Raw genomic sequence first — 23,133 nt, 5'->3', positions numbered from 1 at the left:
TAAAAAGGACCAAACTTAATCCCTTCTTTCATACTCCAAGCAATGGATACTGGTAACGACACTACTTTACAACTTAATTCCCTTTATACCAACTCTTCCCCACAAGTTAACACATTAGGGTTTCTGTGACAGGTAAATTAATGAACTCTCAATGAAATGGTATCTGATTTGGAAGTGGGAAACCTGAAGGAATAGTTTGGAAAAACAATCTATGTTTCTACTAAACTGTTAAATCATAAAAATACATGATCTGTTTTAACAAATACTCAAAATTAGAACAAACTGCAATACTACACAGGATCCAAGGAGCAAAACAGTTTATATACTAAATAAGAATCCAAGAAAAAGGAAAAGCAATAATAAAAACTTATAATAGGCTGCTTAGGTAACTCAATTTTTAGTCTATACTTCATTTATACTATCTACAATGATAGGCACTGCCAAGCTGCCAATTCCTTAACAAACTAAAGACAGTATTTTTGTTTGTTTTTTAAGATATTATACAATGGTAAAGCAAGAAGGATGATCTTTGGAACCAGTCTTCCAATCCAAACAACATGAGAGAGGATGAAAAGCTAGCATGATAAAAAGCATGTACTCCAGACATCCCAAAAGAGCTCCGAAGTCCTAAAAGTACCCCATAATAACCTTTGTTAAGACTAGCAAAATAGTGCTAGGAGCTGTGCAGCATGGGAAGTATAGAATCCCATAAGCACTCTCAAGGACCAGTTGCATCCACTAAATACAGGTGCATGTCCTGTATCCAATGGAAATGTGATCATAAGCAAGAAGCATTCTTATAAGTAAAAAGGACACAAAAGTCTACATACTGTAAAATCCTATTTTTATGACACTCTAGGAATAGAAATTAGATTGCTGGTTGCCAACAGCTATGTGGAGGGAGTAACTGAGAAACACCAACAAAAGCACCTCTTCACAAGGAAATGTTCTATATTTTGATGAGATTGGTAGTTCCACCACTGTACATTTTTGTCAAAATTCACTGAACTGTATATTTAAAAGGGGTGGATTTTACTGTAAGTATATTATACCTCAATTATTCTAACCTCCCAAAATAATCATTAAATGTTTTTAAACTGTTATGTTAGATGTAGAGGAGATATGCTCTAAAAATGTGTTTTTTCCTTCAGATAAAAATCTCTCCAAACTATCAACTGGTTTACATTTTCTAATATCTTAACTGTTACTAAGGAATTCCTTTAATTTTTTTTAAGTAGGCTCCATGCCCAATGTGGAGCTCAACAAAGGGCTTGAACTCACTCACAACCCTGAGATCAAGACCTGAGCTGAGATCAAGAGTTGGACCCTTCACCAACTGAGCCACCCAGATGCCCACTAAGGAATTCCTTTTAAATCCTCATCTCATATGACAAACACATGCTGTTGCCATTAAATCTCCAAAGTTTCAGCCTTGGTAAAAGGTTACATATCAAAGTTTAGTAATTATTTCTATGGATCTGTGAACACCAGTTTTGAGAAGCTTAAATTAGTTATTAGTCACTTAGGAAAGATGTAAAGAAAGGAGTAGGAAAGATGAAGAAATCAGACATGTAGAATACATGTCCACATTAGCAATAGATTTTAAGGCAATTTCATTTCAACAGAATTGAAATTTACCCTAGTATGCCTTGATACAGTTTTTATATTGGTTTTTGCAATATTCATATGACTAACAGGCTTAAAAATGTATAGCAACCATACAAACGGTAAGGAAAAGAACACGGAAAAAGGATGTGGTAGGACTGCTTCTGTGGGAAATGCCTCTAGATAGATGTATTAAATTTACACATGAAATTTCTTAACAAGCTTATTAATGAAATGAACCAATAAGCTACAATATGTGGGGAGAAACCTACTAATTTTTATCCACATCCCTAATTAAGATGTCAACTTTAGAGATTTAAGTTAGTTATAGTTGACCTCTCTGTGCATCCTACCACTCATGGTCAATTAGTTACTCAGGAATGCATAGAAAATTATTACACTGCAAGTTTCACTCAACTCTAAGTGTCCCATAGGCTATCAAAACAGACTTCACTCTGCTAAGTGTCCCATGATCCATCAATATCACTACTAGTAGAAATAGAGCTCCATGGAGCACTCCAGAGGAGCACCAGGAGAAATTCACACTGACTGTGGTCTAGAGAAGGATAGTGGTTCTCCTAAACGACTACCTTATTTTATCTCCTGAACACTGTATACTATGTAATGGTCAAGTATTTTTCCATTTCAAGCTGGCTGGGAGAACATTTATAGCTAAAATTTCCACCCAATTTAACAAGTGTATGGGTCATTACATATGGTTTTTCACTGCATCCCTAACACCACTTTGTCTCAGAGCCCACTTCTTCCCCCTTGACATGACACATGGACCACACAGGCATAGATCAAAGTCTCCCGAAGCCAAATACTTTGGGCTCAAACAGGTCATGGTCAAGCTAACCAGAATTTTCCTGGTTCAGTTTCCACCCGCAGAATCAAAGTACTCCTAATTTCCCTCCATAATAATTCCTCCCTGCTTGCTGATATTCCCTTCCTGAATTCTTTCTTAACATTCTCTGCTGTCACTTCTCAGAACTGTCTTTCACCCTACATTACACTAGCTTGGTTTATGTTATGTATTACTGACCAGTGTCTAAAATCCTACTAGGAACATAGCCAGACATAAAATATTCAGATATATTTAAACATGGAAAGTGGTATCTGACACTAAATTTTGAGGAAAGTAAGCTTAGGGATTGTTGTACGATTCTTAATGCAACTCATCAGATAGAAAGATAACAAAAAAAAAAAAAAAACACACATACTGACACACCACACATTGATCTCCATGCCTAAGGAATGAGTTAGACATGAAGGTAGAGAATATATCATTGAACTTCTTCACTTTTTATGGCCTAGAGGGCCCCTTAAATTGATTATTTATATCATGGATATTTTTATTTATTAGCCTTTCAAAACCAGGCATTTTAATATAATATTTTCAGACCATCAACTAAATGAATGCTTAAGGGAATAAGGTATTTATCATTTGGAGAGCAGATAAAAGTACATTTTCTTAATTCCAAGACAGAGGTATAAGAACAGGTCGATTTAGAATCTGTTCATAAAATTAAAATGACTTGTTATTTATTGCTGCTCTTCTAGTCTCTTGATAGCAGGTTTACAATCCCTATTAGGTCAAACCCCTGAAGAGATTTGAAGATGGCTTCCCAGAAATCCACATCTATAACCAATTTTGAGTATAATTTCAGAAGTCCACAGACACCCACAGACCCTTGTCCACCTCCTGGAACAGGGACCTCTGCAAATTAGGCTAAGAATCTCTGTTCTACAGGCTTAAATTAAAGACTACTAGTCATAAAACACATACACATACCCCAAAACTATTTTAAAAACTGAATTAATCCTTCATAATCATGACTCTTCTGTTCCGATTTTGTGAAATGTTGTTTTAAAATAAGTCACAACTAAAATACTTGCTAAGTATAAGAATTCACTTCCCTTACTGCCATCTGAAACAAAATTCTCAATGATTATTCACACTTCCAAACTCAGCTGCACAAAGCCCTAATACATATATTCTTTTCCCAGTAACCAAAATTTTGACCACAGCAAATCATCTTCAATTTTTTTAATATTGGATGGTATTTTATCCACAATAAAAGACTAATGGAATACAGTCCTTGGCAAAAAATTTTAGTTGTTCCCCAATTTACTTTAATCCATACTTGGCTTAACTCAATAGAACAGCAAAGATACTGTCTTCTTTCTAAAACAGATGAATTTTAGACATTCTAAAAAGTGAAAATGTTCAAAACTGTCATTCATGATTTAATATTATACCTCTATTCTCCCTTATACTTTCCATTCAATTGTATCAAGCCAAAAATTAGAAAGAATATAATGACATTATAGGCAAACATAACAAGTATAAAAATTGCTACAATTCACTTGAGTTTTTTATTACACTTATGTCTATACAATATTGAAAAAAAAAACCCTATATAAATGAGAAAGCAGCTGAAGGGCAAAATCAAACTCCTAGCTTTATTAGATGCAAGCCTAATGTCTTTTAGATAAAATATTTGTAGGTGCCACAGTCAATCAAGATTTCAATAGAAACTAAAGATGAAAGCATTCATGCATAAAAGGCAAGTGTGATAATTATGATGTGCAGACAAGATAATGGAAAATATCCTAGGCTGCTTTTCATTTTCTGTATCAAGTGCTGCCTTGACCTAGACATCATATAATGTTCTATCACATTTACTGCATTATTTTATCATTTTAATTATTTAGCAGAATTCAATTAATTTGGCTGGCATCTGCTCAGTCAGGATGGGAATCCTCTACTGTCTCTTAGGTCTTTTCCCTGTGTCATTTCTCAAAATAATCCTGCAAAACAGTTTTGAATAAACGAGCAATTGATTTGAAGTTCTTGTACGTCCTTCAAGTTTATCAACTTACTGATTAAACAAATAGCACCCATTTTCCTAGAGTGTTGTCATTTTCAGACAGTTTATGTCAAAGCTTTCGCAGACAATTTATAGTAGGAATTTTAGTGTAGGGACGCCTGGGTGGCTCAGTGGTTGAGTGTCTGCCTTCAGCTCAGGTCATGATCCCAGGGTCCTGGGATCGAGTCCCGCATCGGGCTCCCTGCATGGAGCCTGCTTCTCCCTCTGCCTGTGTCTCTGCCCCTCTCTCTGTGTGTCTCTCATGAATAAATAAACAAAATATTAAAAAAAAAAGAAAGAAATTTTAGTGTGTGGCTCTATACTATAAAGTTTACATTAGCTCCAGTTCTCTGGTGGTAAGGCAAATAGAAAATGGTGGAATAATTATTACAGAGAAGATGATAGTTCAGTATATAGATTTAGCATAAAGTTCAATGCCTGTGTATTTAAGGATTATGGTAATCATTTTCTCAGCTGTGTTCTAATCTATTCTTCAGAACCAGGATTCATCCACCTTAATATTCATAAAAATGGTCCCTAACGAAGTTCAAGATTACAATTACATTGCTATTATTATTACAATGTATTAGATTATAAAAACACTATGACTTTATAGTCATTAGCCTGCCAAAATTATAATAATGCTTCTGACAAATGTGATACTGTAACTGTTCCTTCTAAACTCTTCTATAATTTGGGGGAAAGTAACTTTTAGATATCATTAACAATTTCTGTTCAGAACTGTCAAGTCAATGAAAGGGGTTTTTCAGTGTCCCCATTTCATTATTAAATGAAAGCATATGTAAGACAGAAACAAAAATCCTTTCCTAATAAAAGGCAAACCTAATGCATCAATAAAATAGATCAGCACCTGACTAAAAGGACAATGGTCACTTGAGGATTTGATCCTGGATAAAAGCAGAAGGTTTTACACTAGTTGTCACTCAGATGGAACTTCACCTTCCCTTAGAAATAAGTCACTACCAGCCTACTACTTCCCTGGTAAGGGTGGCTAACAAAACAGATGAGATTGGCAAGGGGTGAATCGGATTCTGGCTTGCATAAACAGATATGGCAAGGTTGTCTTCTGCATCTTAAAGACAGAAAAGAGGAAGGCACTTTCTGCAGATACAAGTAGGTACAGAATCAAACCATTAATAGAGTCTTTCATTCTAACCCTTATGAAGATAGACAAAACCACAAAAAATTAAAATTCAAGTTCCAGTAAGGTATATTTAAATTTACCAGTCTAAGAAAGCATATACTCCGTTTATTTGGTTATCTGGGGACAGTCATCTTAATACTTCCATAAGAGCAATCCCAAGGCCAGGGGGCCAAACTAGGAGTCAGAAGGAGATTTAACACAACCCTTTGGTGAAATGATATAACAGCATGAAAAGTATTCATAAAATACCTGCACCCTGAGATGCAACATTAATACTCTTTGGAATTTATCTCGAGTGTAACTTAAAAGAAAGGAAAATGGGATCCCTGGGTGGCTCAGTGGTTGAGCATCTGCCTTTGGCCCAGGGCATGGTCCTGGGGTCCAGGGATCGAGTCCCACATCGGGCTCCCTGCATGGAGCCTGCTTCTCCCTCTGTCTGTGTCTCTGCCTCTCTCTCTCTCTCTCTCTCTCTCTCTCTCTGTGTCTCTCATGAATAGGTAAATAAAATATTTAAAAAAAAGAAAGAAAGAAAGAAAAATATTAGCCCAACAATGTTAAATAAAAGTTATATATACACAAAAGTTATATAAAAGGGAAAAATTGGAAATAATCAAAATAGGTTAAGCACAATCACTTGATGAAATATTAAGGAGCCAAAATAAAATAATCATGAAGCTTACTAGGAAGAATATTCACAGGGTAATGTGAAAAAAAAATTAATTGTTCTTTTTTTTTTTTTTTTTTTTTTTTTTTTTTTTTTTAAATTTTTTTTTTTTTTTTTTAATTTTATTTATTTATGATAGTCACATAGAGAGAGAGAGAGGCAGAGACATAGGCAGAGGGAGAAGCAGGCTCCATGCACCGGGAGCCTGACGTGGGATTCGATCCGGGGTCTCCAGGATCACGCCCTGGGCCAAAGGCAGGCGCCAAACCACTGCGCCACCCAGGGATCCCAAAATTAATTGTTCTATTAGAAAAACATTCAAAAGTCATTAACCTGAAAAGAGTAAAACTAACTAACTAACATTACAGTAAAAATACCTCAAAAACAAAGAATCTACCCAGATGAAAAACACAGAAAGCAAGTTTACCTTGAGCTAGTCTTTCGAGTCGTTTTCCATGTTCCGGGGGTATCGCATACCTAAAATTGTAAACATAAATATAAAATTTTAAACATAAATAAAAATTTTAGGTTTATAACTGCTCAACTAGTATCCTGAGATAATGTTGTGCTAAAAAAAAAAAAGGCATCAAATTCCACTTAAATGAAATGAACAGAGATTAGAAAACCAATAGCAGAGTCATATCCCTTGGACACTAAACCAAAGAAAAACAAACTGGAAATCACCTATTTCAGTGCGCCAGTTCACCATCCCAACGACATTTTACAGATTAGGGAACAAAGGCCTAAGGCCAGTAAACTACTGGGACAAGGGAAGCAGCTAGCCATAGCAGGGAGACCAGACCTCCTTTTCTAACACTCACAGCACACTAGAAATCCAGGGCTATTGTTAGTTGTATGTTTTATGTTTTGTTGTTGGTTAGTTTTGCCTTTGTTTTTAAGAAAACCTAGGTTGTTGTGCTTTTTTTTAACCTTTTAAAATGTTTTTATTGACAAGCAAGACAGAACACAAAAGTATTATACCAATATTCATATTTCCACCAAACATTTCTAAGAACATTATACTTTTCCAATAGATTTTTTTTAAGATTTATTTCAGAGAAAGAGAGAAAGAGCACAGCAGGGAGAGGGAAAATAAATCCTCAAGCAGACTCCCCGCTAAACACATAGTCTGGCTCAGGGCTTGCTCCCAGGACCCTGAGATCATGACCTGAGCCAAAATCAAGAGTCAGAAGCGTAAGTGACTGAGCCACCCAGGCACCCCTCAGATAGATTTTAAATTAAAATTTACCAGAGGGATCCCTGGGTGGCGCAGTGGTTTAGCGCCTGCCTTTGGCCCAGGGCACGATCCTGGAGACCCAGGATCGAATCCCACGTCAGGCTCCCGGTGCATGGAGCCTGCTTCTCCCTCTGCCTGTGTCTCTGCCTCTCTCTCTCTCTCTCTGTGACTATCATAAATAAATAAATAAATAAATAAATAAATAAATAAATAAATAAATAAAAATTAAAAAATTTACCAGAGATAAGAGAGCAGTGTTTGTGACTTTTATGACTTTAAAAATATTTTTTTTGAGATTTATTTATTTAGGAGAGAGAGAGTGTGTGCACAAGAGCGGAGGGAGGAGCAGAGGGAGAGGGAGAAGCAGACTCCCCGCTGAGCAGGGCACCTGATGCAGTCTTAAAAGAAGTCAATCCCAGGACCCCGAGATCATGACCTGAGCCAAGTGTAGACACTTAACCAACTGAGTCACTCAGGCGCCCCTGATTTTATGACTTTTAAAATCTTGATTATAGAAAAAAAAAATGCTCACCCTTAAACAGAAATACTCATTTCTAGTTCCTGATATTTTCAAAAGTGAAAGAGTTGAACTTATCTACTGGGAACTAACGTATTTTAAAACAACAGTCTCATGGGGCACCTGGGTAGCTCTGTGTGGAGCCTGCTTAAGATTCTCTCTCTCTCTCAGGGGATCCCTGGGTGGCTCAGCGGTTTGGTGCTTGCCTTTGGCCCAGGGCATGATCCTGGAGTCCCAGGATCCAGTCCCACATCAGGCTCCCTGCACAGAGCCTGCTTCTCCCTCTTCCCGTGTGTGTGTGTGTGTGTTTATGTCTACCATGAATAAATTTTTTAAAAAAATAGATTCTCTCTCTCCCTCTCCCTCTGCCCCTCCTGCTCACTCACTCTCAAAAAAAAAAAAAAAAAACTCTTGATTTATTACACAAATAATAAATATTATGGGCAGTTTAATGAGGAAATGTAAGGATACTAAAAATAAAGTTAAAGTGATCATTTCATGTTTTAAGTAAAAATGATGTTATTCTTAAGACCTACATTTGCTATGTTTACTAGCTCAATATATATTAAGTACAAGTTACTTTTTACTAAAATAATTTTTCTCATTTTACTTAACACCACACTTGGTTGCATTTAATGCCACTGATAACATATGCAAAACTTAATTGGATCCGATATAACTAGGCAATTTTCTAAAAGAAAATTCAACCATATATCTGCTCCTTAAGGCACTGTTAATGAAATTATTCCAACTGAATTGGGGAGATAAAATTTTAGCATAAGCTAATGACAATCATCCAATTTATTTATTCACTGGCCACTTCTTACCAGTTTTTAATCCCCAGTTTACGTCATCTTATATACCCAGAAAAGGGATATATATATATATCTATATATATATATATATATATACACCCCAGACAAAAGGGTCATGTTCCCTATAACATACATAAACACACGTGTGCAGTACACACACATACACACACTTGCACACATGTAATGGATATATGCTTGCCCAAAAATGGTTGGACACAGATGGAGGTATACATCCAGAATCACTTTTCTGACAATTGGCATCCAAGTTAAAGCTCATTAATCTGAGATTCAACCATCTACTTAAAGAAAATATAAACATATATACCAGTGTAAATATAAACATAAGTATAAGCATACACATAAGAATAAAGAATAGCTTCGACATAGTCTTCCAGTTAGTCTACAAGACAATAATGAAAATCACATAGCCAACACTTATAGTAAAGTCATCTTCTAAAAGGATATTTATGAAACTTCTCTAGAGGCTAATGATCAGAAAGATTCTCTCCATATATTACACATGTAACAAACATTCTTTACACTGGAGGCATGACCATAAGGCATTAAGTGTGTCCCCTTGATGCAGCTTACCCTTTAAAAACCACTAAGGTGTAAATGACCACTACATGTTTGTTCCCCATACTCTTCCAAACTACCCTCCACAGTGTGCTATAGTCATCTCTGCAAACTACAGCTGATCGTGACAAAGCCCTGGACCTCTGAGAGCTGACTGCAACTTGAAGGACAGAAGACAAACTGCTCTAAAGGACACATAGGCCTGCCACAATCTTGACAACTTTTCTGATGTTCCAATCAAACCTGCTCTTTGGCTTTAACAAATCATTTGAAGTTCTTTCCAGTGCCCTTGCTTTTTCACATCTCCACTATTTTCCATTCCCTACTTCTTGGCTTTACAGGCCCTCAACTTTGTCCAGTCAATGAAAATACACATTCCTTTTTCCAAGCTCAGCCTGAGTAACCCCAGGGAGATCTTCCCCCTTCCTCTTTTGCTGTATTACCTCCACCATGACACTCAGAATTTATTCTTTTTTTTTAACTTTTTGCCTCCCGGTCTCCTCTCAAGCTCCTTAGTGGCAAGGGCCAGTGTCCTTTCCCTAAAACAAAGCACCAGTTAAGCGGATGCTCAGTGTTTCCTGACTTTTTGCCACTCTCAAGTGATGAATCATGTTCCTGATCCTCCAGAATAGCAGGTGTGGAGGAAAGGAAGGATATGGGCAAAAGAAAAATACTCCCACATTTTTCATTTCCATTCACCCGGGAATCCATTGCAACCTGAATCCTATTTTTATCATTCGTGATATAAGTGCTTGGACAAAAGTTGCCACATTTTCCAGTCCTTACCTGCTTGGTCCTCTCTGAAATTTTTGACCAGATCCTTGAAACACTCACTTCCTTTGGCTTTCATGAATCCAACTAATTTCCAAGGATTTTCTACCTTGTGCTCTTGCCGAACCTCAGAGTGACATTTTCTACAACTCCATGTTTTAGTGCTTCCACATTTCTCCCTGAGGGAACCACCTTCACTCAAGGCTTTAAAATCTTCCTTGTGCAGTGCTGAACCACAACTCCATTTTAAGCATCTCTCGTGAGCTCTGAAACTCTACAATGAACCAGCTATTCAACAAATCCATTTGGCAGCCCTCTAACACAATTTGTCCAAAGCTTAATCTTCCAACATCTTCTTGGCAGACCTGCTTCTCCTCCAGTTCCCCATCCAACCAACTGTCCAAAATGTGGGAGTTGTCTGTGGTTGTACTCCCCTTATTCAACCAATCCCCAAGCTTTATGTGTTCTGCCTTGTACCTGTTCAAGAGAGACCCATGAATCTCATGCCTTTATTTCTCTATCCCCACTACCACCACCTTGATCCAGGCCACCATGCTCTACCAGATATAGTACTGCTGTATCTTAATTACCTTGCCTCTGGCCTTGCCCTCTCTAGTCCACGTAGCCCAATCAGATCGTGTCACTCTCCTTCCCTCTTTAAAATCTATGTAACAATAGAAACTTGTAACTAAATAGAGGCAAGTTGGAGGGCCCAGATGCAGAGGGGTTTACTACAATGAATGACCTCAGTGAGAGGAGTTCTAGTTCCAGGGCCCAGTTTAGAAGTCTCAAAAACACAAGATCAAATTCATGACTCCCTCTTTAAAATGGTTCTGTCTCCCAACATTCCTATTTCAGTTCCTAACTCCATTTTCCCTTAGCCTTCCAAACTAGAACTGTCAACCAACTCTCCCTTATTTCTCAATCTGTCTCCACTGCCAGTCACAAATTCTATCCACTCTATACACAAAACCTCATATACATCCTGTAGCATCGCGTCAATTTCAACCTTGATTTGCCCCCAACCAGCCCACTATAACTGAACTCTCTGCCGGCACCTCTCTGGGCAGCCAGAGTATTCCAAACTTTTATTACTTATTGCCTATCTTTCAAGGACACCCTCAACACACACACACACACACACACACACACAATTTAGCTCTAGCCTTAAATATCAAATAGTCTGTTCTCAGTAGGTTGGACTATGAATTATTCTATCACTCACATGGGTTTTGACCTCACTCCTTGCTTCAAACAGTCCCTTCCATTCCACTTCAAATCCCAGCCTTCCAAGCCCAGATTCCACCTCCTTGAAGTTTTAGTTTTCACTGACCATTATAAATCTCGGCAATCTCATCCTTTTCTTTATCCCAGCATCCTTCTGTTATATTTTTCATGTAATATTTATCATCTACTACTTTACAAAGCCAGCTGCCGTTCAGTGTGCATAAATCACTTTTGACTGGATACCCATTGAGTTCTATGAGGGAGAGAATGCCTACCATGACCCAGAAATTTTCAAGAGTTATCCTTTTTAATGTACCTTGTATAGTGAGTACCCAGTTCATAGCCAGGCACTCTACTATGTACAATTGTTTGGTTATGCAGCTAATACTTAATTCTTTGAGGATATGAATGTGTCTTGCCCTTCTTTGTATTCTTTGAAACCCACCAAATAAGATGTCTACCATTGTATACCCTCAAGTACTTACTGGTGTGTTGAAATTATTAATTGTTCATTTAACCTTTAAGACAGTGTTTTTGTTTCAAAAATAATTAATACTGCCAACAATTCTGCTAATATTAAGAAAGTATGAATCACTAATGAACTACAAACACACTAATTAGATATTTAGAGGATGATGTTTTATTTAAAACTAATTTTATGAATTAAAAATCTAATTTGAAGGCCAAGGAAAATATCATAATCCCTCTAAGCACATCTTTGGGTGGTTTACTCAAAGAAGACACCTAAAGTGATGTTATCCTGATGGGTGTAATAAAACACTATCTTGGATGAACAATATCAGGCTGACCTTTCAAACTGTCAGTAGGCAAGGCTGTATTTTTCAAAATGTAATAGGTCCATTTGTCTGATTCAGGTTTTCCTTATGAAGTGGTCACTCTATTTCTTTTCAAGATATGCTCAGTCCGTAAGTCCATTAGAAGCTCATTTTCCAGCACTTCTCAAAGAGAAACTCCTACTTTTCAGATTACTCCCTGTAAGTCTCCTTAACTTGGTGGGGGGAAGGGAGGGGGACCCTGGGGATGTCACTAATGTGCTTAGAAAGAAATGTTCTCAGGCTCCCCCACCTGCTCCACCCATACCTCTGTCACTGTGCTGTCTGACATAGATAGCCGCCCGAGTCCCTCCATCAGTCTCACTAACATGCTACTGGCACCTCCTGTAACATCCACAGCAGTCTTATCAAGCCCAGAGCACAGAGGGCAAAACCTCTTCCAGGTCCGTGCCATGCTCAGGCAAATCAGTCCTAAAACAAAGGGCTGCTCTTTACTCCCTTCCCTTAACTAAGGCTGTATGTGATATAACCCTTTCCTCCTCTTTCGTTTACATTTCTTCTTGCTGTTTCTCTTACAGTCATCTCTCAAAAAGAATAAAGCTCACATCCCCAAGGACAGTTTTCTGACAGACAACTAGTCTAAATTGATCCTCCCCACTTTTACCTGACTTGTTCTCTACAGTTACTAAGGGCTGGAAAACTCAGTGAAAAGATTAACTGACCAATAAATACTGTAACAGTTCATCACAGCTACCATTTATCGAGCATTTATAACACCAGACCTGGTGCTAAGATCCTATAATCCAAGTTCTACTGCTACCACCTCCACTTTACTGATGAGGAAAACAAGGCTTAGAAGGATTAATCTACTTGAGTAAGAAGGGTAACAAGAAGGGTAACAGAGGTGACATCCAAGGCCAGACCAATGTGACTCCAAAGCCTAAAATATGCTTTCCAGGCCCATATTCCATTCCTGTTTCCGGACCAATCACCACAAAGATGCCAACCAGAAGGAAGTAAGGGGCCTAATAAACCCCTCTCTCTCCAAGGACATATACAATGACTACTGCAATTATTGGAGGGTAATCCAAATTTTGGAAGAAAAAGTCTTCTGCCGGCTGCTAACAAAACAAATTCCAATATTCACACAGAGTAATTCTCCCAGCTACCCTTCCTACCACTATCCATTTTTAAAGCTCACAACTGGAAACAAAAAAATCACTGAGATCTCAAACTAAAATTACAATGTGCACCAACCAAAAGCATTTTAAGACAAAAGCATTTTATTTTAAGACAAAAGCATTTTAAATAAAATATAGATACAAAAAACAAAGCCATTAAGCCACTACTAAGTTTTCCTTTGATTCTTCTTACAAAGAACTTCATGAATCAAAAAGTAAAGTACCTATTTATATTTCACAAAACTCAGTATTTCCAAAGTGGTTACTTTACAATATGCTTTTTAGTCATGGCATATTCCTAGTTGTGTCAAAAAGAAGGCTGCACAACTGTGGATTTTATATGTGTGATTATGTTTTCACATTACTGATGAAGCTAACAAGTTTTAATATTGTGCATTTATTAAAGTTTAAGCGTTCATATTTTAAATTATAAAGTCTTATTAGTTAATTGCAGAAAATAGAAGATCGCTTACTTCATTTGCAGTTCTTAAAAACAAAAGTATGGGGCAGCCCTGGTGGCTCAGCGGTTTAGCGCCACCTTCAGCCCAGGGTGTGATCCTGGAGACTTGGGATCGAGTCCCACATCAGGCTCCCTGCGTGGAGCCTGCTTCTCCCTCTGCCTCTCTCTCTCCCTCTCCCTCTCCCTCTCTCTCTGTCTCTAATAAATAAATAAAACCTTTAAAAAAAAAAAAAAAGTATGTGAGAAACAGAAGTGCCAGGCTACCCCTTCCAGATAAGGCCCTCACTGCATTCTCCAAAGGAAGGCTCCTCACCCCCTCACACTTACCCAAAATCATGTTCCCTCCCTAAACATCATGGTCCCTGGAACAGGAGGCAGTAGTGGTCCATATCCAAGGAATGATCCATACATGAATGTAAAAGCCTGATCCTCTTGCCTTATCCTGGAGCAATTCTGAAGGGACTTGCCAGCTCCAGTGCCTGCCTGTGTGATCTGCCCATGGCTCTACTGCAACTTAACTTCCCTTGACGCTCAGTCCTGCCTTCTATCACCCTCCAGGTATTGTCCAATTTGGCACACAAATCTGAGTTTCAAAGTAGGTTTCCTGAGCAACCTGAGTTACAATGAATATGTCTGTAAGGAGGTGGCACTTAAAGCCAGGCATCTAAAAGCATGGCCTAAAGAACAAAGTATTTGAACTGAGGCCCTACAAGACTTTAAAAAAGCCCCTGAGCAAAGGAAGAGCTTAGCCCCACCCTTATTCTATCTTAGAGCCTGTTTCTTAACAGAATAATTAAATGAAAAATACCAGCCACATCTAAATGAAAAATACCAGCCACATCTACAGACAGTTGTAAGTCGGGAAACTGCAGGAAAAAAAAAAAAAAATTCCTAACAAAGAAGTTTCAGTGAATAGCTGAGCATTAAAAATGTAAGCAACTAAAAAAAAAAAAAAAAAATGTAAGCAACTGGGCAGCCCGGGTGGCTCAGTGGTTTAGCGCTGCCTTCAGCCTGGGGAGTGATCCTGGAGACCAGGGATTGAGTCCCATGTCGGGCTCCCTGCATGGAGCCTGCTTCTCCCTCTGTCTGTGTCTCTGCTTCTCTCTCTCTCTCCTCTCTGTGTATTCTCATGAATAAATAAATAAAATCTTTAAAAAAAAAAAAAATGTAAGCAACTTGGGCACCTGGGTAGCCAGTCAGTTAAGCATCTGTCTTTGGCTCAGGTCATGATCCTGAGTTCCTAGGATTGAGCCCCACATGAGCCCCGCTCAGGCTCCCTGCTCTGTAGTGAGCCTGCTTCTCCCTCTCCCTCTGCCTGCTGCTCCCCCTGCTTATGACTGCACTCTTTCTCCCTGTGTCAAATAAATAAAATCTTAGAAAAAAAAAATGTAAGCAACTCTTTTTCATCTGGGATTCAAAATACAGTTCAGTATCCACACACATGTAAATTAATATCTTAATATCTTAATAAAAATCAAGTAACTTTTTGTCTTAAATCATTTTAGAACTTAGTAAAAACAATAACTGCACAAAACTTGATTTTCAAGAAAGAATATATTTTGTGTTACTTAATCCACTGAAATATTTCTAAGTGTGTCTTACACAATACTGGTGGGTTTTTTTTTCCCTGAAAAGAAAAAGATACTATGAATTATTAGTTGATGTCAACTATAGGCAACATAAAAGAAGTATTTACTCCTTAATACTAACCTCTCTAAAATACTCGAGATAACACAGTAAGCAGTAAAATGATTTTTCTAATACTAGAGGATCAAATGAGTGATTTTCAAACTGTTTTCTATGCCTCCCCCCATCCTCCATCTGGGACCCAGTATTTCTTGATAAAAGTGCTTAAGGAAAGGGGTTCCGGAGGGAGAGTGTCCCATCAAACACATTTCAGCCAGGTCAGCCCTTCCTTCATTTTCAGTTTTATATATTGACCTTCTAAAGAAATTTTCAGAAAGTCTGAAAACTTCTGTTTTCTTAAAGTGATTAGCATAGTGCCTAGCACATGTAAAAGGACTTCTCTAAGGGGCACCTGGGTGGCTCAGTTATTTAAGCATCTGACTCGATTTCAGCTCAAGAGATGATCTTGGGGTCCTGGGACTGAGCTCTGTGTTGAAGTCTCCTTGAGATTCTCTCCCTCTACCTTTGCCCCTTTCCCCCATCGTGTGTTTGAGTTCTCTCTCTCTAAAATAAATAAATCTTAAAAAAAGAGACTTCACTAAATAGAATGTTGTCACCAAAAACAAACAAAACATACTTCACCACCCTAGTCAAGCCCTACTCCTTAAAATGCAAGCTTACAAAGAATGAAGACATTTGAGATCTTAGAAGAGATAAATCAATTTATAAGCCAATCTGTAGATATGCAGTCACTCACACACACACACACACCATCTTCCTATATGCTCAAGTCAAAGAATAATTTTGGCAAAACAAATATTAAGTAATACGTATTTTCTACAAAATGCTTTCTAAACAGTAAAATTAAAACTGAAAAGGAGGGAAGAAATATGGGGGAGAAAAGATAAGCTAGGCAAAGTAATTGGTGAACTATGACATAGAGAGGGAAACATGCACAGAAAGACTAAGATAAACACCCAATAGGAGAATCTGATCTCTGGATCGAGCCATGCTTCTAGCTTATCCCAACCATACACACTAGCAAATATCCTTTTACTTCAACTGGGTTTATTTTATTTGGAGCCAAGAATCCTTATAAATACAAGATCTATGAGGTCTTAAATGTAAGACATGCAATATATATTTATTAACTGAATTGTATGTATATCAATCAATGTTATTGATTGAGCACTTATGATGCATCAGAAGCTGTGGTACATGCTTGTATATTGTATTTTATCTGATCCACACAAGTACCTTAGAACTATCAGAGTGTTTTAGGAGAGGAAATTGAGGCATGGAGTTTATAATAATTACCCAGGTCACATGCTCAGCAAAAATATTGCCGGAACTCAAAACACAAGAGTCAGGTATAAAAAACTCATGCCCTTAAATACCACACAACACTGCATACCTAATGAAAAAAGCATCAAACTAAGTTTAACTACCTATCCTGAATAATCTGACATTTCTTAGTATACTTCTACAAAATCTCACAGCTAAATAAAATTAAACCAAGTCCAAAATACTATAACCCATTCTTAATTTTTCTAAAAACATCCAGGAGAAACTTCTTTCCTGATTTTAGAACTTTTCATAGCTTAAGACATGTCCTCTCAAATCTCACCTTTATCATTCTCTAGCGAATAAATCACTGTGTTCGGACACAGTTTCATGAAGAAGGATTCAAGGTACCATCTAAATTCTGTGTCTCGCAGCAGTTAACCACTAACACATATAACACCTGAAAGGGAGAATTATATTTTATGTATCCTTGAAACCCCTAGTCTATTATATGCAGATGTATCATGCCAAGTTCAGGCTTCAAGTCATTGCTTGAAAAATGATTTATTTTCATGAGATTGTTAAAATAATAGTAACCGGAAATATTCCTCTAGTACTTTACAGTTTACAAACAAAGCACTTTTACACAAAGTATATCCCTGGACCCTCTTAGCAATCCCATAAGGAGACAGAGAATAAATCACACCTCCATTTGGCAGTTAAAATCATGATGAAAGAAGTATAGTGATTTGGCCTAAGTCATTCAGCTGGTGACAGATTTTAAAACAGGTCTTCTAGCTTCAAAGTCAATGTTCATTCCAAGAAAATAAACATTTTACCACTGACTACTAAGGCAGTTTTCTATCTGCTTATTTAAAGCATTCTTTCTCCCCTAAACCTTTATGCCAGAAATGTTTAAATAAATCATAACCTCTTCTAAAATCTCTTCAGTACAACTCTGTGTTCATGAACACTTAGTTAGCAAAATCTGCCACACTCAGTGCCCAGAAAAAATATGTCTCAGGGCTTCTACGTGGAGATGTGTATCTGTAGCTACTCAGAAATTTCAGAAAGAGATTGAAAGAAAAAAATGAATGTTCTCAGAAAGAAAATGAATGTTCTTAATAGCTACACCACAGATAAAAATCTTTATAAAGTGCTCTATATATTTCCTTGTCTGCCCTTAAACAGACTGTTCCAAACCAAACTCTCCTGATTCAACAAGAATTATTTAAAAAGCCTCAGTCCTATAACCAGGACCTATGTTAAGTGCTGATAATTCAAATGCAGACAGAAACCCTAACTTCAAGACAGACACAGGAAAGGGTGAGGAGGTAGTCAGAAGCACCTGAAAGGTGCAAAAATATGGGCAGCATATGGTTCAGAAAGCCTTGGGCAAAAAATAAGGAATACACTAGCAGAGAACAGCAGAGAGCACCATAGACTTAGTCAGTTTTTAAATGATATCCAAAACTTGATACCTGAGGGTAGAATTGAAGAAGTTGAAGTTCAACACCGACCTATAAGACTAAAAGGAAAAGACACATTGCTAGGGTCAGAGATGTCAAGCACAGGCGAGGACATCCCTGGAGAAATGTAAAGGCAACTATCCCACATACAACTCAACAAGGAGAAGACAGCATAAAAGGAAACCAGTGCATATATATATGTGCATGCACATAGAAAATCTTATATTGCCTCCTCATCTTCCCATTTTGTAGACAGAGTAAGTAAAAATATTCCTGTGGTTCTGATTACAAATCACAGAATTAGAACATTAGAGATCATCCCGATTAACTTTGTCATTTGTGGGTGAGGAAACCAGAGTCCAAAAAAGTATAGTTACTGGGGCATCTGGATGGCTCAGTCCACTGAGCATCTGACTCTTGGTTTCAGCTCAGGTTATGATCTCAGGGTCCTGGAATGGAGTTGGCTAGGGATAATCTCCCTCTCCCCAACCCCTCCTCTAAAATAAATAAATAAAATCTTTAAAAACAAAGAAGTACAGTTATTTGTCCAAAGCCACAAACGCTAGTAGCAGAATAAGGAGTAGAGCCCAGATTGCTGGTCCCTTGAATCTAAGCTATGCTACCAGACACTGCCTACCTCCCAGTATTTACATGAATTTGTATTGCCTCTACCACCTTTCAAAGCTCACTTAAAATATATTATGATGAGTACTAAAATGAATTTTAATGATAATAGAATTTATCTCCAAATTATTTATGCTGAACTAATATAATCTTTCATAAATCTACTGGGAAATATACTTAGAGTCATTTATATCATTTTTATCCTACAGTAGTTATCTTAGAAGGTGGAATGTAGATTAGTGGTCATAACTCACTGCTGGGTTTTATTATTTTATCATTATAAATAATGGTCAAGGTTAAAGATAATAGTGATATTATAAATCTACCATTAATGCATATAATTAAGTCTATATGTCTATAATAACTAATAGAGTAATTAACTACAGAAAATATAGATGCTAGCAGAAAGAAATTCTTTGAAAATGGGCATAATTATTCTCATTCATGAATAGTGGTACTCTTTCACAAAGCCACAAGACTCAAGAATCAGTCTTTTCCCTGACTAGAATGCTGTACCTTAAGTGATCTTTAGGAGATAACAGAATTCTGTTGGGGGGGAGTGGGGAGGATCATCTTTCTTGATAAGAAAGTAGAGACACCATATAAACTCCTCTAATAGTGGGGGGTAAAGGGAAAAAAATAAAATTAACCTAATACTATAATCTCAAATTATTGTCCCAGGCATTCTCATTAGCTGACTTCTAAAACACCTCCAGGAAAGTTCTGCTACTGACTTTTCAGATTTTTTAAGGAAAATATAGTATATAGTTGCCTATATACTAGATTTTACCAACATGTTGAATTTACCCAATTCATTTAATTTTGTTCACACTGAAACTGAATGTCAAAAGAGCAGGTAGGTAATTACGCAGCTGAGAAACTGCCCAAGTGTCTATGGATGGCTTAAAATATTTCTCTAAGTCTCTCAAAGTTAAGTCCCAAAACTACTAAAGGATGACATTCCAACAGATGTTACAGTGGTGTTGTAGAAACATGACAGAGACCCACGGGGCCTAAAGTGTGTGCTCAAAACTGGCCCCCAGTAAACACCTATGTAATGAATAGTCCCGCCATACCATTCTGTCACAAAAGCCTCTCTGGGTCCTAAACCACCTACTAAAAATGCGTAATTTTTATTTATTCCATTAAGAGAGCAGAATGTTAAGAATTTATCAAATAGAATGTGCAAGTAAAATGCCTTTAAAATAAGTTAAACAGCTTCCCCCTAATTTTTTTAGATCACACAACTCCATATGAAATGAGAACTGCCTGGGGATGCCTGGGTAGCTCAGTGGTTGAGCATCTGCCTTCGGCTCAGGGCATGATCCCAGTATCCGAGGATCGGGTCCCACATCTGGCTCCCTGTGAGGAGCCTGCTTCTCCCTCTGCCTATGTCTCGCCCCTCTCTGTGTGTGTCTCTCATGAATAAATAAATAAAATCTTTAAAAAATAAAAAAAAAAGAAATGAGAACTGCCTGGATTTTTCTTGTAGGTCCTAAGAACTTTGCTCTTCCACCTAAAACTTGCCTTCCAACTAAATATCATTTTTTATAAATTTTTTTTTATTGATGTTCAATTTGCCAACATATATAATAACACCCAGTGCTCATCCCATCAAGTGCCCCCCTCAGTGCCCATCATCCAGTCACCCCCTCCCCCCGCCCACCACCTCTTCCACCACCCCTAGTTCGTTTCCCAGAATTAGGAGTCTCTCATGTTCTGTCTCCCTCTCTGACATTTCCCACTAATTTTTTCTCCTTTTCCCTTTATTCCCTTTCACTATTTTTTATATTCCCCAAATGAATGAGACCATATTATGTTTGTCTTTCTCCGATTGACTTATTTCACTCAGCATAATACCCTCCAGTTCCATCCACGTCAAAGCAAATCGTGGGTATTTGTTGTTTCTAATGGCTGAGTAATATTCCATTGTATACATAAACCACATCTTCTTTATCCATTCATCTTTCGATGGACACCGAGGCTCCTTCCACAGTTTGGCTATTGTGGCCATTGCTGCTAGAAACATCAGGGTGCAGGTGTCCCGGCATTTCATTGCATCTGTATCTTTGGGGTAAATCCTCAGCAGTGCAATTGCTGGGTCGTAGGGCAGATCTATTTTTAACTCTTTGAGGAACTTCCACATAGTTTTCCAGAGTGGCTGCACCAGTTCACATTCCCACCAACAGTGTAAGAGTCATTTTTGATTAGGAACTTTGCCAAATTTGAAATTTTGGAGAAAATTTACAACTTCACATCTCACCACATGATAAAATCCCAAGAGCAAGTAATGGCAAAATGGAGATGGAGATTATCCCCAAATTGCTGTACCTCAACACCTAATCAGCAGGAGAACTTGGAAAAAGAGCTACTATTTTTAACTTGGAGGCAAGAAAGCTACTGGGCTGACACAAGCACCTGAAGAGCATCCTATCATGTTCACATCCAACTGAAACATCATCTTTCTGGTCAAGGTGATGCTTTGCATAAGCTTCTGTCTGTGTTTCCCTGCACATACGTGAATTACAGAAAATAGAATTAATTGATACTTAAATTTCCCTAAGACTAAAACCCACCAAAAACAAGTTTAAAACATGAAACTGGCTAACTACAAAGGATACCAGGATAACTGACTAACAATTACGTATGTTAAATGTACTAACAAGTACATAATAATGTACTTACTACATGATGTATTATACAAAGCGGTGCATCTTTAAGTCATGGCTCAGAAAGATGAGGAAAGAGGCTCAGAAACACAGGAAGTTACAAGTTAAGAACACGTGTTAACAACAACATTCTTTTCGCCATGCCCATCACCCAAAGAGCAGTAACAGGCCTCCTGATTCATCCCTTCTCTCCTACACTCGTCATTTATTTAAAAGAGGCTGGACCACAGATCATTACTATTACCTAATACTCTACATACATGAGGTCAACTTTCACTCTTAACTATTTCCAGCATACCTTCCAAACAAATGCTCAAAGAAGTAAAAATGACTAACAAATTCTTTAGGACTACAATATCTATCAATCCATGGCCACTTTAAAATGGTCAGCAAGCCACTTTAGACATACCAGTCAACTACTAGCTTTATGGTTTTGAGCAAAACCATGGGCAGAATGGAAGATAATCAATTATTACACTGAAAAACTTTCATATAAATTTCATATAAATTATATTAAAAACTTTCATATAAATTTCATATAAATATGAATTCATCAGATAAAGGGAAGAAAATCCTCAATAGGTTCATATTGCCCAAATTTAGAACTCCTAAGCAAATGAATATTAAATATGTAACTTGCCAAGACTTGGGCTCTCCAAAGTGGAGATAATTAATGCTGTAGAGGTCCATATCCTCGGTGTGCCATGCGAATGTGGTTTTCCACATGCCAAAATAGAGATAAGGGGTATTTACACCCTCTATAGAAATACCGCACTCTTCCTCAACCACATCCAAGACTGTATTTAGGCGAGCTATGTTCCATTCATCCACATCCTGGAACCAAGAGAGAGAGAGGAAATAAATCAAACATTAATAAACTAATAACAATAACATTTACTAATCAAACTATCATGTGCCAAAACTATCACTGTATATTTTAATTCACTGAGAAATGAAAAATAAAGTAATCATTACTCAGGTGATAGATAGATAGATAGATAGATAGATAGATAGATAGATATATCAGTAATTATCCAAGATTACTATTGGCATTATGTGGTTCTTTGTGAACATTAATATGAAAGTATACCAAAACCTTACCAACTCCAAATGGAAGTGCAGGTTAAGGCCCCACCCTCATGTGCTATTAGCAAAAAAATCACTGATTGAAAGAGTAGGACTTGGAGTATATGCTTTCCATCTTCAGCACGCCTTTTATTTGAGGGGGGAGGTAGTTTTTTGCTTTTTAGTTTATTTGTACATTAGTTTAGAAGTCATGTTCAACATTGGACTGATCATTTCAAGATACCAATGGCAAAATATATCTTATGCACTCCCACCGCATCCATCCCCATTTTCAATTTTAGCATGTGATATATCATTTCCTAAAAATTCTACCTCTAATTATAGGAAAAACTCTTAGCATTCTTTTAAACCATAGGTCATTATACTTTTACTATTCCTTCAACTAAATATTCTTATGTTGCTGGGAAGTTTTAAAAACAAAATAACTGATAAAAAAAATACTTATCCAAACTTTAGTAAAATTGCTGGAACAATGTAGTTTTTTTTTTTT

General features: G+C 37.3%; 1 protein-coding gene across 13 annotated transcripts in view; it reads right to left on the bottom strand.

Moving 5' to 3' along the window:
• The window catches only part of KDM4C (lysine demethylase 4C), a 413,529-nt gene that overhangs the window by 321,830 nt on the left and 68,566 nt on the right, over nucleotides 1-23,133 (bottom strand). For all 13 annotated transcript variants that reach the window (XR_013387737.1, XR_013387736.1, XM_077911914.1 and 10 more), the window contains 2 exons: nucleotides 22,198-22,391; nucleotides 6,735-6,784 (listed from right to left, as the gene is read on the bottom strand). Coding sequence is in view for 11 of the 13 variants with exons in the window: in XM_077911914.1 (XP_077768040.1) it covers nucleotides 6,735-6,784; nucleotides 22,198-22,391 (244 nt within the window). In the remaining 2 variants the exon portion in view is untranslated. The remainder of the gene's footprint in view (nucleotides 1-6,734; nucleotides 6,785-22,197; nucleotides 22,392-23,133) is intronic.

This window comes from Canis aureus, chromosome 10 (genome assembly GCF_053574225.1).
Source record: "Canis aureus isolate CA01 chromosome 10, VMU_Caureus_v.1.0, whole genome shotgun sequence".
NCBI classification, from domain to species: Eukaryota; Metazoa; Chordata; class Mammalia; order Carnivora; family Canidae; genus Canis; species Canis aureus.
This window is presented reverse-complemented; position numbering and strand designations above follow the sequence as displayed.